At 42.5% G+C, this 14,891-nt stretch overlaps 1 protein-coding gene across 1 annotated transcript in view; it reads left to right on the top strand.

The window, feature by feature from the left end:
• Positions 1-1,766: 1,766 nt before the first annotated feature.
• LOC119456901 (colorectal mutant cancer protein-like) overlaps positions 1,767-14,891 on the top strand; it is a 30,022-nt gene continuing 16,897 nt past the window's right edge. The window contains exons 1-8 of the mRNA XM_049669509.1: positions 1,767-2,195; positions 3,500-3,744; positions 4,225-4,373; positions 4,458-4,714; positions 7,428-7,537; positions 7,683-7,825; positions 8,726-8,962; positions 9,884-10,078. Of these exons, the coding sequence (XP_049525466.1) occupies positions 2,071-2,195; positions 3,500-3,744; positions 4,225-4,373; positions 4,458-4,714; positions 7,428-7,537; positions 7,683-7,825; positions 8,726-8,962; positions 9,884-10,078 (1,461 nt within the window). The 5' untranslated portion in view covers positions 1,767-2,070. The remainder of the gene's footprint in view (positions 2,196-3,499; positions 3,745-4,224; positions 4,374-4,457; positions 4,715-7,427; positions 7,538-7,682; positions 7,826-8,725; positions 8,963-9,883; positions 10,079-14,891) is intronic.

Raw genomic sequence — 14,891 nt, forward strand, 5'->3', positions numbered from 1 at the left:
GCGTCAAAAGTTTATGGTCCATGGTATTTGAGAAAGCATTAAATTTCTGACCAGTTCTTTACTGTAGTCAGTAAAACCATACAACACATTATTGTTTGCATGTACAATCGAGCCTCTTTATAATGAAGTGCTTGGGGACCTCCAAAATCCTTTGTTATACGGTTCACTTTGTTGTAAAGATTGTGTATCATACTGCTCCCCATAAAGCGGGCTAAGCATGTTCAGCTGAAGGAAACCGTTACTTAACATAATTCAAGGTATATTTAGCCAAACAGGTTGGCAATTCTCTTCTGCACATTTTGTGCAAAGGAATGTGCGACTGCAGCCAACCTTATGGTGTTGAGGCTTAAGCCATGCTTCGTAGTGAAGTCTGGGAGTGAAACAAGATACAACTGCACAGTGTTGAGTGTTGCTGTTGCCCACTTTATCGAGATCCTTGGTTCCTCTGCAGGCTCTTTATCACTGTTGCCTTTGTCAACCTTTGCCTCCTTCCCGTCCTTGATCACTCCGATGTCATCTTATCATTTCTAAACCGTGCATTCATTGCTAAGCGACAAATCAGCTGTCGGCGACATCTTAATTTCTTTATTTTACTGGGAAAGTCATAATACTTTCACTTTAGAGGCATTCACAATACATATCAAAGATAAGAATTCAGACAACATAAGGAACCCTTCGTTATACAGGTCATTTCATTGTGGAGGCCTTCAACTGTACATGCCAATAAAGGCTAAAAATCTGAATACCAGGCTGTTTGCTCAATCTGCGGAAATATTAGGATTTTTTTCAGGTCTCGTGGTCAGCAAACTTTTGACACTAACAAGGGACAAAGGTTAGTCTTACTATTCCATTGGCCGTCTTCCTCTTCATTCCGTCACTTTCTTATTCTTTCCTCAGCTCCCTCTCAATAGTATCTTGCCAACTCTTGGGCCAACTTTTCTTCCTCTAGTCAATAAGAATCTATCATCACTTGCGTGCCATTGCAGCACTTATCGCCTCTATAACCATCTCGCTTTTCCCTCTTGAATCTTGGCTTTAACGTCTGCGACAATAATTTCTTAAATATGGTTACTCCAAATTTTATCCTTTTCACTTTCCAATCATCTTGGTCAGCATCCTCATTTCAGCCACCTGAATTTTCTTGAACCTGAAATTTTTCAATGTGATCGTTTCATTGCCAAAGACTAGCCCTAAGTCTTGCAAGTTTTGCAAACATGACCGTGTAATTTTGTTAATAGTTTCTCGGGTTTCTCTTCACAAAGGCCCTCTGACTCGAACATCCCGTCGGCGCTCTTTGGCGTGGCCCTTGCGCCACTAAACAACATGCATTCATTCATTCGACATCCCGTCATCTAACTGGTAAAAGTCGTACGTGATCATACGTTGAACCAAGGAACATAAAGCAAGACAGATATGCAAAGCATGAAAATATGTGTTTTAAGTTATGAATAAGTATACAGCGCTGATTTTTATCGATTGCAGATTGCAGTATATGCGTTTTGGTGCATGCTTGGTGCAGATCGGGTTGACTGAGTCTTGTATGAACTTGAGGTCACAGGAGCACCGAACAATTTTCGCTACAACCTTCCTTGACTGTTATCTCGTACTAATTCCTTGCTTTGCGAGAAATTTACTTCATAGAAAGGCAACTCTACGTTTTGGCGTTCCAGCCCTTGCCGTGTGCGGCCGTGCGTCACTGGCCTCCCGCAAGTTTAGCGGTTGTAGCGCTGTAGTCTGGCAACAAGAGAGTTACTGTTTCGGGACTGGAGAAATGTGTTTTCATATCAATGTAATTTCGGTGTTGACCTCTGATCGTGCTGATTGCTGTTTACTTTGCACACTTTTGCGCCTTAAGTCTTAACTCTTTCGATCGCTGGGATATTCAACAGCTCATTTCAGCCATGAAGCGAGTAACTTTTTGCGTATCCTGCTTGGGCGCACGCCGAGCGATCCGTGCGATATGGCATCGCCGGAGAGGGCTCTTCGGCCTAATGTAAACAACTGACGTCCTGAACTACAGATCGCAGCTGGAACTGCTAATCGCGCCTTTAAGGCTGCCCATGGGTCGGAATGCACATGGCCAGCGACGTGAACAGTGAATCTAGTGGGAGTGATTCCGGCTCAACTCCGGAAGAAGAGCGGATTCGGCGGCTCTTCCAGACCTGTGATGGCAACGGGGACGGTTACATTGACAGGCTAGTGAAGCTTTGCTGATTTTTAGTCGCAGTTTCGCTGCACCGATTTTCATTAGATGTCGTAAATATACCGAGTTCTAGCTGAAGTAGCTTGTAATTGATCAAATCAAACAGGTTGTGATTATCTGAATGTAAGGGCGTTGCATGTTTTCGAATGCCTACCGCCACCGCAGTGTTTCTGAAGAGTAAATAAATTTGCAGATCTCTTCTTTTACCGTAAGGTCTGTAGATGACGGCTCCTTCACATGCCTTCTACGTCACAATTACGCAATTATTACTAGGAGTCCTTACGTGCACCAAACTTAAGCCGCGCAGCCAGCTTGGTTTTATTGTTGCACGCACTAAGATGCGACTGTAGGTATTTGAAACTTGGACAGCCAGCAGCAGAGACTTTAGCTAACGATTATTTGAATGCTCTTAGGTGCGTCTTTGATGCTGTACCGCACAAAAATACGTCTGAAGGGATGTCTCTACTGAATTGATGCGATACCGATCACGCCCTGCTTCGCGAGCTGCTCCGTGCTTGGAACACCAAAGAGTGGAATGAGCTGCTTGTATTCCACGTGTAAGAAGGATGATAAGGGTGATATATGGGTGCGAATTAAATGAACAAGTAACTTACATATTCCATCCCCCGTTCCCTTTCTGAAAATGCTGAAAGCACTTATAAAGCATCAAATGGCAAAAGTGTATATGTGCCAAGTATCAATTACACGCAGCACAGGACGGATTGAAGTCGGCGCCTTCCTGTGATGTAAACCATTTCTAGATAACAGGTGTTTCTATATTTGCATTTATTAGTGCAGTTATGTTTTCTGTATGTGGATGTCACCTCTTGTTTTCAATTGTTTACTGCAAACATTCATCCTAACAAAATGTGGTAGCAATAAAGTATTCATATCTGGAGTCAACCATAGGAAAACATCCACTGTCCGAAGTGTTCCTTTGCCTGCAGCGGATGTCTGCAGTCTGCTTCGGACATGTCAGTGTGCAAAAGTGTGCTTGAGGTGCGAAGTTGAGAAGTGACCAATTTAAAGACCATGAACAATTGCTTATGGACAGTACAATTTATGTCCCCTTTGCAGTATCTGCATGAAACGGCCCTCCATGCTTAAATGTAATTTCATTCTGACATGCCATGTGGCAAACCAAAGAATAAAAAAAATATTGATAATAAAAATTATTAATTATTTTCACCCTTAGAAGTTTAGTGAACAAAATGTCATTGCGCTAAAGTGTTCCAAGTGCCGGCACAACTCTTTTCTTAACAGTCTGTTTGCTTGTTTCCCACTGTACCAACTTAGCCAAGACCTGTTGGCAGTGTGCCGTCAGCTGAATCTCGAGCACAGTGTCGCAGAGCTGATGGAAGAGCTCGGAGCTGATGAGGATGGACGCATCTCGTATGCCGTGTTCCTTCGGAGCCGCATGCAACTTATGGGCGAGATCAAAGCGCTCACACATCAGGAAGAGGAGAAAACACTGGAAAAGTGCCCCGCTACATCTGCGCAGGCTTCGTGTTCCTGGAAGGCAGGGAGTGATGCTAGTCAAGGTACGAGGATGATCAGTGTTTTGCGTACAGATAGTTTGTGAACATATTCAAAGATCTAGTGTTTGAGGCAATGTGCAGTCATGTAGCAACCTTTGCTGTGTGCCCCTGCTTGCAGCTGCTGAGCAAAGAGGGGAACACAAAGCCACGTGTTGCATCTAGCAGTAGATCCCTGTGCACTCATGAGGGCTGGTCATTTTTATTTTCTTTACGTTGTGTTCAAAATTTGAATTCAGCAACTCAAGCTATTTGTGATAAATGCTTTTTCTTTAAACCATTTCAAACTTCAAAATTTTTTCTGCGGTCTCATTTGAATCGATGAAATCAACTTCTTAAGCCAAGTGTTTTCAGGAGCAGACACCACCCTTTCGTTCTATATTAGGGTAGGCTGTGGCACAGTTCCTTTGCTCTTTCTTGGCTTAACTTGCCATGTATACACATGGAATTTACATCTAATGTTTTGCATCACTGTGGGTACTACAGGAGCAATGTCCGAACGGCATGAAAGCTGGGAGTTCGACTCTGGCACGAGAGACCTGAGCCCAGAGCCTAACACACTACAGAGGTTGATTGAAGCTTCTGGGGGACCCATACCCAGCAACACTGGCGACTTACTTGAGCTGGCAAACAAAGTGAGTGGGAAAAATTTATTGTTGACATAACAGGCCATAAGGTGGTGGTATTTGCTCATAACGTTGCCCTAACCTTCCTTCCAGTTACACCTGGCTGCTATATCATCGCTGAAAAATGAAGTTTACGACCTTGCCGGTCGACTACAGCAAGTGTCTCAGGAGAAAGATGCTTTGGAGAGGAAGCTGAGCAAACGGCAGCTGCAACGCCTGCAGGTTTCTCGGGACCAAGAAGATCGGTTGGAACAGCAGGCACAGCGTTATGAGGAGCGTATCACGGAACTCCACAGTGTCATTGCTGAACTCTCCAAGAAGCTTGACATCCAGAGGTCTGCAGTGATCAAGTCAGTGCCTGTTTCCTCCTGCTTTGAGTTCATTTCAGTGACCTTTTTTGTCTGTATATGTGAGCAAGTTCCTGTACCAGTGAACAAGCTTGAGGTACTAGGTGTAATACCTTTATCATTCATTCTTAATAAGGGGTGTGCACATTTAGCGGCTGCACCCCCCAATTTGTCACCGGCCATAGTACAAACCACCTTTAGTAGGCATTTCGCTTAGCTGAGAGAAGAATGCAGAAGAGACGGGAATGTGTTGAAATCTTAAAAATGCCAGTCATCTGACAGCCAAGTACATTGGCTTGACTGCAGTTATGCTAAACTTCAATTATGACATGTTGCCGTTATGCTCAGTTATGTAAAGAACTTTACTGCATTTTCATATTTGGCAACATTGCTAAGGGAAAAACTGTGCTTTGGTTTTTACCTTTTCTTGTGTGCGTGAAATTAAATAACTCCACTAAGCCATAACTGAGGTTCAGCCTAATTATAGTTCAATCAATCAATCAATTTGTTTATTTCCGTCTTTCATGTACACGATACAACGAAAATAGGTGGCAAGAGAAAAAAGCTGCTTTGTCGCAGCTTGACTGAGGTTAGGTTAGGTTAGGTTAAATTATCATGCCTTTATATCTATACAACAAGATTTAACCTAAAAATTACGAATTTTGATAAACTTGGCTTTCAAGTAAAAAAGAAATCGATCTCAGATTTACATTAAAGTATAAAAACATTATCTCTGAGATAACACTGCCTTGATTTACGATCATGATGTTTGCAACAGTTACAATGTCGGAAAGGCCATAAGGATGGCAGTGCTGTGCGCTCAGGAGGCAGCTGTGTCCATAATATGACACATATCTGTGAAGCATGCACATGTGTAAAAAAGCACAATTTTCTTGCTCCATACAGTGCTGTAATCTTAGGTGACTAAACTTACAACTGAGACTGAAGCAAGAACATTGAAAGGCATTGCAGATGGCCACAAGTGTGTTGGCTTTTTAAACCGAAGGAGTGGTGTTTAAGCTTAATTTGTGTATAGTCATAGACAAAAAACTTACCCCCAGATTTAGACACTAAAGAAAAACACTACGTCAGTTTAAGCTGATAAAGTATTTTTTTTTTCAAAACTTTATTTTCGTTAATTTTATGGTATGGCATTGATTACTGGAAGAGATAATGAAGACCAAACTTTCATTTCTTAATGTCCAATACCCCAGCGTGGTCCGTCTCTGTGACATCTTGTATTTCAAAATATTGTTCCGTGTTTCTGCTATTGTGGCATAGCATAAATTCTTGAAACTTGCCAGGTTACATTATAATTAGGGCTCCGTGTTTTCGGATAAATCCGAAAAAATCCGATAAACACTCGCCGGTAAAAATTTTGACAATTCGGATTTATCCGATAAACTCCTATTTTAACGGCCAATATGGCCCTGTTTCGTTCTATATCGAAAGTTCTATTCTATGTTCTAAGCCGTCATTGATACATCAGCCGGTCTGGCCGATATAAACTTTACCTCACGTCAACAGTAATCTCGTAGACCACACCCATCACACATTTAATTAACAAACGGCTAGTCGCGCATGGAGCGAGAGACTTATGACCGCTTAACGACTGTCGCAGACCTTCATGGATACTACGCTGCTGTCGCTGAAAAGTGGAGACCGACAGTTAAGAGGAACCTTTTCGATGCACTCCAGTACACCAGTGAATCATTTTGTTATAGTGCTCAAATTGTGAATCTAAATGTGAAGCATGAGTTACCCCACGCGTTCGAAACCTATGCGCCAATTTTAAAGTTAGTGTTTCTTGAAAGTGATGACATGAGCCAACTCATGAGTGATTTTGCAAACTATCAGAGCTAATTAATCAGTAACATTGTTGAACCCCTGTAGCTTTGGCGACTTCACACTGTCCAGTGGCCAGTGATTTCTCACTGCGCCCTGAGTCTTCTGCGCAAATGTTGAAAGGTTATTTTCAAAGCTGAGAATCATCAATCGAAAGAAGCGTGCTTCATCAGTGACAGCAACCTCGTAAAGTATGATTGCGTCTATTACACAAGCTTTAAGCTTGTAATATGCACAAACGTAGGTGTTTTGTATTCAAGTATTTGTGCTTGTGTGTATATATGTGTTTGTGCGTTCAAACCTTCCAGACAACAAAAATATGCTTCGTGCGTTCTGATATTTTCATGTGCAGATATCATTTCATCTAAGATATTGGAGTATTGAGAATAATGCAAAATTAAACTCCGAATTTCGGAGAATTGGGGATTTACGAGAAATGAAGTCTGATAATCTCCGAATTTCCTCCAGAAAATAAACTCCGAAATACACCCTCTGAATTTCATAAAAAATAAACTCCGAAAACACGAAGCCCTAATTATAATACAATGTAGTCCATCTTTACTGATAAAAATAAACCAGATGGCGTCGAAATCTATGACATCACAGTAAGCCGGTGTGGAAACTTGGAGGTGACGGCACCACCTGTCTTTCGTTTCTGTGTGTTTTCAGGCTTATCAAGCTTCCTCTGACTGTAAGAGTGGCACTTTTGGTATTGTATAATCATAATTTACTAATACAGCTCCACTTTGTTTTCCCTTTGGTGTCTGTTTAATGGAAAGAAAAAAAAATTTACAAGCTTTTCTTCGAGCTCATATGGTACTGCAATCTGGCTGTGCTTCGATTTTGTTCTGATGAAAGCATTTCCCTGTAGAGAAGAGGATGAGTACAGTCAGCAGTCGGGAGATGAATCAAGAATCAGTGATGTCTTGAGCCACTGCACAAGCAACGAGAACTTAGCTACAGAGTCTATTAGTGACAAAGGTAACCACTACATTCTGCTTTATGAGCTCACACTTTTGCATGTCTTTTTGTCATCTGCATTGGTGCTCAAGGTGCATGTTGCCGGCTGTGATATCGAGATGAAGGGTCCTGGACTCCCCCTCGCTCCTTCCTTTTTTCGTTTCAGACAACGAATCCCCACCAGAGTTTACTGATGTTATTTCTGGAAAATGTACCACCACAGAAGTAGTTGTTCCAGTACAAACTCATGAAGGAGAAGATACCAGTAGTGGCCTTGGAGATAATGAAAGTTTTGATGAGAAGCCCCAGGTAAGGCCATAATGCCTTCAGAAATGCCTGCTTACTTGACGCAAATTTTCAGCTTTTGACGAAAATGTTTCCAGTTCTTTATAAAGGTGCCTGATGAGTTGTTGCCTTATAGGCAAAAAGTTATTTGCCACATTAAAACGATCCTCTCAGGGTGTTGTCCCGGGCATTGCTTTTTTATAGAAGAGCATGATTGTATAAATAAGTTAAAATTTTGTTTCAAGCATTTACTATGGCATGCTGGAAAAGCATGTTAACAGCCCTGCTTTTCATCCTTGTAATTGATGGGAAGGGAGAGGAGATAAAACCAGGAACTGTTAATAATCTGGCTGTTTATACTTATTTACCACTCGTATGTAACAAGCATGTGTAAAATGTGAAAACTTTGGGGAAAATGTAGGCATGCGGAAGTGAGTTACACTGCCCTGTGGGAGTGAGGTGGGGTGTCTGTTCAACAAACTCAATATTCATCGTATAGGCTAAGTGGCTATGTTGTTCTGTGGCTGAGCATGAGGTTGCAGGTTCAATTCCGGGCTTAAGTCACCACATTTCGACAGGGGTGATATGCGAAAATATTTGTGATATGCACGTTAATGAACCCCAGGTGGTCAAAATTAATACAGAGTTTGATTGCATTGAATAACGTCGGCCGAGACCACGCACCTTGTTGAGAAGCGTGCTTGCTGCCGCCCTTGTCGGCGAGATTTTCCCGTGGAAGCCGCATTATAACCGGTATTTCGTCTCGTGTAAGCGGTATGCGTATACATGGAGTGCTATGGGAAAATTAATGGGAGTTTGAAAAGACCGTACTATATCCGGTCCTGCACTATAAACGGTTACGTTATAAGTGGTCTATACTGTATAAGTAGACTCAGCTGCATGTTTGGAAAATACCTTGTGCAGGGCTTTCGCAGTAGCAGTAGCAGCCATGGCGTGCGTGGTGGTCATGTGACAAGTGTGGAGCACCGCGCCACGTCGTGCCAGAGCCTACAGGCATCCCAGCTGCAGGAGGAAATGGCGGCTCTGCGGTCACAGAATGTAAGCCTGCAGGAGCGGCTGGCCCGGCAGGAAGCTGACTTGCAGAGGGCAAGGGCTGCTACAGCTGCGCTACGTGAGGACAGGGATCGCTGCCAGCGCAAGGCAAGTTTTTCTTTAACAACCAACAGCTGTCTTTGTCACATTCATCGCTTACCCCATCCACTTTTCGTCTGTGCCTCGAAAGCCCTTGCATAGGAGCAAGAGGTTGCATGCACATCATTTCCTGTGACGGTCAGGGTTTCCAGTTGCCATGGAAACATTCATTTCCACCATCACATCACAAACACTGTAGCATTCCATGGAGGGCTTTTAGAGCGCAGAATTTTTAAGCGAGCCCTTCTGGACTTTGCTGACTGTTGCTGATGAGTGCTGCTGTCTTGCTGAATAGTTTGCACACAGAAAATAAAAAATTACATGTGCCATGGTGGGATTGAACCTTGGTCTCCCAGTGCTATAACCATTAGGCCATATTCACGTGCATACAGTGGAATCTCGTTGATACGATTCTGCATGATACGTTTTTCGGGATAATATGTTTCTTTTTCGTTTCCTGATAATACGATTTGGTTGGAAACATGTTAGATAATATGATTTTCGGATGATACGCTTTATTTTTCGGTTCCCGTGAAGATAGTATCAAAGAGATTTCACTGTACTTGTGCCAATGCCAATTAGCTCTCCAAGGCAATTGGCGCGTGTGTCACTTCACATAGCATGTGTGCACAAAAGCATGTGTGCATGAGAGAACTGCTTCGTGAAATTTTCACTTCACAAACATTTCAACTTGTGCGTTGGAAATTTTTGTAGTTTGTCACGGGACTGCAGCAATAGAACATAGTAGCTGACAAAACATATTATCCAAACATTCTGACCATACTGTTAGCATCACGGAGGTTAGCAACATCTTAAGTGGATAAAACATATTTGTAAGAGTTCATGGTACAGTGCTTCACCTGTAAATAGAAATTAGAAAGAAGTTTTTATGACTTACATGTAGTGTGCTGTATCTGTTGACTTCCTCAGTTTCGTGACCTCCAGCAACGTGTTGCCACAAGTCCCCAGAGTAGCTGTGGTCAGATTCCAGGTGGCAGTGCTTCCCCATTGGCTGAGCAGGCAGCACAACCTGTGGCCAAGATGGCTGAGCGGGTCCGGTTGCGCAAGACAGAACCCCCTGCTTCACCGAGGCTTATCCTTGGATCAGAAATGGCCAACCTTGGTGTGAGTATGAGTCTACGGTCTTTGGCAGTGTGACAGTCACTGGCATCTACAGTACACACCACTCGGAAGTGTAACTGCCCATAGAACATAAGAGTACAGTCGCCAACCAATTATTCAAACAGCAATAATTCGGACATGCTCGGTTTTGAGACTGCTTCACAGCACCACCATTTGCCCCACAGAGATAATGTATATGAACAACCGAAATTTCAGACTCTTTACAGAGCGCTATTCTATAGTTCCGACTCTGCCTACACGCCCACATGCTAATTCTGCTACAGGGATAGGGATAAAAAGGAAGAGCACTGTTTTTTGTTTCAATACGTTGCCAGTGCCTCCTCCTAACTGAAAGTAGTGAAGCCTAGTCAATTAAGTAGTCACCAAGTGCACCCAAACTATGGGACAAGCTAGCCAAGTCAACCAGCTAAGGCTGTAGGCGGAGTCTGTTTTGTTCAGCCAAGAAAGGCTGCAGTTGCAGATTGTTCTGCGTGTTTTGCATGTCTAGTGTTTGTTCCATAACGAGTTAAATAGGACACCGGGAAACACAGTACTGGGTGACTTCATTGTCTGCTGCTTGGAATTTTTGATGCTCAGAATCATGGTGGTCACGTGAACAGTGTGGAGCACTGTGCCATGTCGGGCCAGAGCCTACAGGCATTCCAGCTGCAGGAGTTTCATCTCATTGTCGGATGAGCTTGAAGCAAGTGATGTAGCAGCTTGACATGAATGCTCACTCATGCTTACCTGGTGAAGCAGAATCAGTCAAATAACTCATGGGTGTCTACCAGAACTATGGAGTGGGGCCTTCCATTCCATTCCCACTCCATTCCAGAGAATGGAAATCCTTGTTAATACCACGCCTTTAACTCCTCAGAATGGTGACAGTTGTAGAATTCCCACTCCTGGAGTGACTGAGCTGAACCAATCCAATCCTCCAGTTCCAGTAAATTAATGCTTTCTCTATAATTGGTTATTACCTGCGCTCGCATGCCGCATAAGTAAAGACGTATTTTTGAACTCCTAACAATGTTACGAATAAATTATGCACGATCTCTTCTCGCAAGCAAGATATTTGTGGCCTATTATCTCTGCAGTGCGTTGCCTGGAATATCTCATTTATCTGCTGTTTAAATGTGAAGCTTTCTTTGCGAACTCTCCCGGACTTTCCTGACCGTGACTGGGCACTGCTGTCTTGACGAATGGCTCAATTACGTGCTTGATGGTGGTGTCGATCCTCGGTTCTCCGACACAGCAGCCAGATACTCCAACCATTTGGCCAAAATTGCACGTACACTTCTATCATGCCAGCGCCAACTAGAGATCTTTGAGATGATGGCCACGTGAGTCACAGTACGTAGCACAGGTGCACAAGAAAACACAAGCACATGCCAGTTTCCTTTCCACAATATATGTGGGACTGAAATAGGTAAATTTATAGCATTTGATTAATCACTTCACAAAGATTCCAAGATGTGCGTTCAACCTGCATAAATTTTTACAAGAAGCATTTTGTGAATTTTGTTTCTGGAAGAATCGCTCTGCCTAGTGCTGTGAAAAGGATCATCAGCCCTCAAAAGAATCATTGTGCGAACACTTGGGTGGTAGAGCACATGCCTGGTCAATACAGTACCCATGCATATGGAACCTTATTTCACAAACACATATACAAGACGTATACTCAAGGCAGTTATTTATATATGTAATAAGACTAGACCAAGAAATATGTAACACATTATTGCATAAATTTTATTGTCAAATAGCAGTTAGCAAACATATGTTAGTTTCGAGGGTTAGAAGCCACTAATATTTGATGTAATTCCTAAATATATTCAGTTCTTGCGGCCAAAATATCTCCAGAACATCTCAATTTGTGGTGAAAGCCTGAATTGCAGTGCAATTTTTGAAGCCGCTGCCTCCTTACACCGGATATAAAGCGAAGAGCCAGAGCAAAGGCCCATTCTCTAGGCTTCTTCAAAACCATGATTTCAATAATGGTCTATAAGAATCGAGGACTTCATAAGTGAAATTACGCCTCGTTGTGTTTACATGGCTTTTCTTCAATTTAGAATTAAGCCAAACATGACACTAATTTCTGACATCATGGTGCACCGATTCTTCAAATACTATAGTATACAACTGCCAGCTTGTGGCCACTGAAGTTAGCTTCACTTTAGCTGCATGCGTGTTAGGCAGTTCACGACCACACAAGCAAGGCTTGCGTTCTAAATAAAATCTACCATTTCCAAAAAAATCTGTAATCCGCCCGACCCTAATTCTCTTAAAGCAAAGGTGAAAATAATCTTGCATCGTTCTGTATGCCATGCATCCAGCTAGATTATTCTGTAATTTTTGAGGACTAACATAAGAGCGAAACGCATTGATATGTTTTGCAGGGTGATATTTTTTGTTTCGCACTTGCAGGCATATTAACGGGCACAATTTTTTTCAGGACACCTCTGTTCTCTTGTTATTGTGCTTACTCGACAGTGTGCAAAAAATCACAACATAAGTTTCAAATTGCTGTAGACTCGTGCAGGTGCAACCGTTTGCGATGTCGTTTTTTGCCTCCAACTTTCTGTTGCAGGTCAAGTGTGATCTTGCTAAACCGAATCATATTTCTTGAAATCTAGAAGTTGCTTCCTTTAAACGCACTTCATTCTTGTAACACAGAAAGGTTTCCATGTCTTTAGAAATGTAGAATGTGCAGAATACGGCATTGTTTATAATTACTACGGCAGAGGTAGTCACCTAAAGGTGGACACCGAAAGAACAGGTAGGAGAAATACAATATATTGACAAAGTCTAGTTTAGTCTAAATGGCAAATTTACTGGTTAGGCTGTTTTGCTTAAAATCAACATTTAGCGTTTCAGGACTATGTGCCCATCCCGGAATCTCGGCTTCCCATTTCATTCTCATTCCATCTGCCGGATTGTTGCCATCAATCCCATTGCCATTCCATTCTGGGTGTTTCTTGCTTAAAATCAACATTTAGCGTTTCAGGACTATGTGCCCATCCCGGAATCTCGGCTTCCCATTTCGTTCTCATTCTATCTGCCGGATTGTTGCCATTAATCCCATTGCCATTCCATTCTGGGTGTTTCTAAATGTGGAATGATTCTGGAATCAGTTCAACTCCGGAGTTGCCACTCTGCAACTCTGGTGTCTGCTGGGTAATGCCAGTTGCGCTCTTCAGCCTTCAGTTTCACTTTTGCACTTGAAATTTGCCAGAAATCATTACGCCACAGAAGTTAGCAGCATCGGCTTTCTGCTATTCTGGAAGTGGTTATGATCTGCTGTCATGGTAACGCCTTTAAGAAGCATCACAAAAAGGTTCAGAGAAGTAGAAGGACTACTTGTTAGCAGCTCTAGCGGTGATATGAAGGACTTCCTGTCAAGTGACAGCTTGAGTGAGTTACTACAGCAGAATGCTGTGACAATAATTTTTTGTACACTAAAATCACATTAAATCGCTTAATTTTGGTTCCTCCACAAGCATATAATATTTGTTATTCAGACATTTCCCACCCTCCGTCAGTTTAGCCACTAGAGGCATGAAAAAACAAGGGGGGCACTTATATCCAGGAAAATATGGTGATATCCAGGAAAATATGATGGCACCATGTGGCGACATTACAGTAAACCCTCCTTAACTCGAACTCTGATATCTCGAATTATCGGATAAGTAAAATTTTTTCCCTGGCACGGTGTCAACTCCATGGGTTTTTCACCCCTTATCTCGAAATGCCACTGCACCGAACTCCGGATATCCCGAAACCTAGACTGCGAAAATGCTGAAAAAAAGACAGTACCGAAACGTGTTCTTATACCTTTTTTGCACCGTTGTGGTATCGCCAAAAAGTTAAACCAGGGCCGGTATTTTGTAGAAATGCCTTTTCCGATGCTAATGCCTTTCCATGCTTTTCGCACTTGGTCAGCGGTCAGAGCGACAGTCCGTTCACGTTATCAATGGGATCAGCCAGCCATGAGTGGTGGATAGAATAAGCATAATGCATCGCTACAAAAATACCTGCCCAGGCCTGCAATTTTGTCCCAATGCCTCTTGCTTGATTCTACTTTACCCTCATCTACAGTTCTCGGCCGGCTGATCCCATTGATTATGCGGGCGGAGCGTTGCTACGACCCCTGACGCACGCAAAGAGCGCGAGAAAGAGTAGCATCACCACTTGTAAACACGCCAGCCATTCGCAAGATTCGAGAACCGAGCATGTTCGCGAGATCTTTAGCATGCCTCAGTTTCGAACACGGTGTCAACGTGCATCAGTGTTTGTGCTTATATGTGCGAGGTTCGCCATTGCCTATATATAGGGTTGTTCGTTTTCGGGTTTTATATTTTTTCAAATTCGGGGGGTAAAAATCGGGCGGTATTTTTCAAACTGATATTCGGGGAAAAATCGGTTTTTTTTTCGAAACCATTCCTTACTTCGGGTTTTTTCGGGTTAAATATACGGTTGTACTTATCAGAACTTACACTGAGCTTATCAAAACGTATCACGGGCTTTTTAAGTATAACACGTTAAATTTGGTGTTTCAAGCTGGTAATTGGGACAGACACCAGAGTATTATAGCAAATACAGTATACTACCCGAAATTTTGTGTTTGTTTGAAAATGAATCAGTGGTGTTTGAAAATGAATGAATCAGTAAACATTGACTCTTAGAAATTATACATTTTATTCTCGAAAATCTGGTCATCGATTTTTTACACGTCCTTGTTGACATACATTATCATCTGCATGCGCAACATGTCAGTCTCCATTCGAGATCTGTCCGGTCGTTGAACATATCTCAGCTG

The sequence above is a fragment of the Dermacentor silvarum genome, chromosome 6 (genome assembly GCF_013339745.2).
Source record: "Dermacentor silvarum isolate Dsil-2018 chromosome 6, BIME_Dsil_1.4, whole genome shotgun sequence".
Classification (NCBI taxonomy): domain Eukaryota; kingdom Metazoa; phylum Arthropoda; class Arachnida; order Ixodida; family Ixodidae; genus Dermacentor; species Dermacentor silvarum.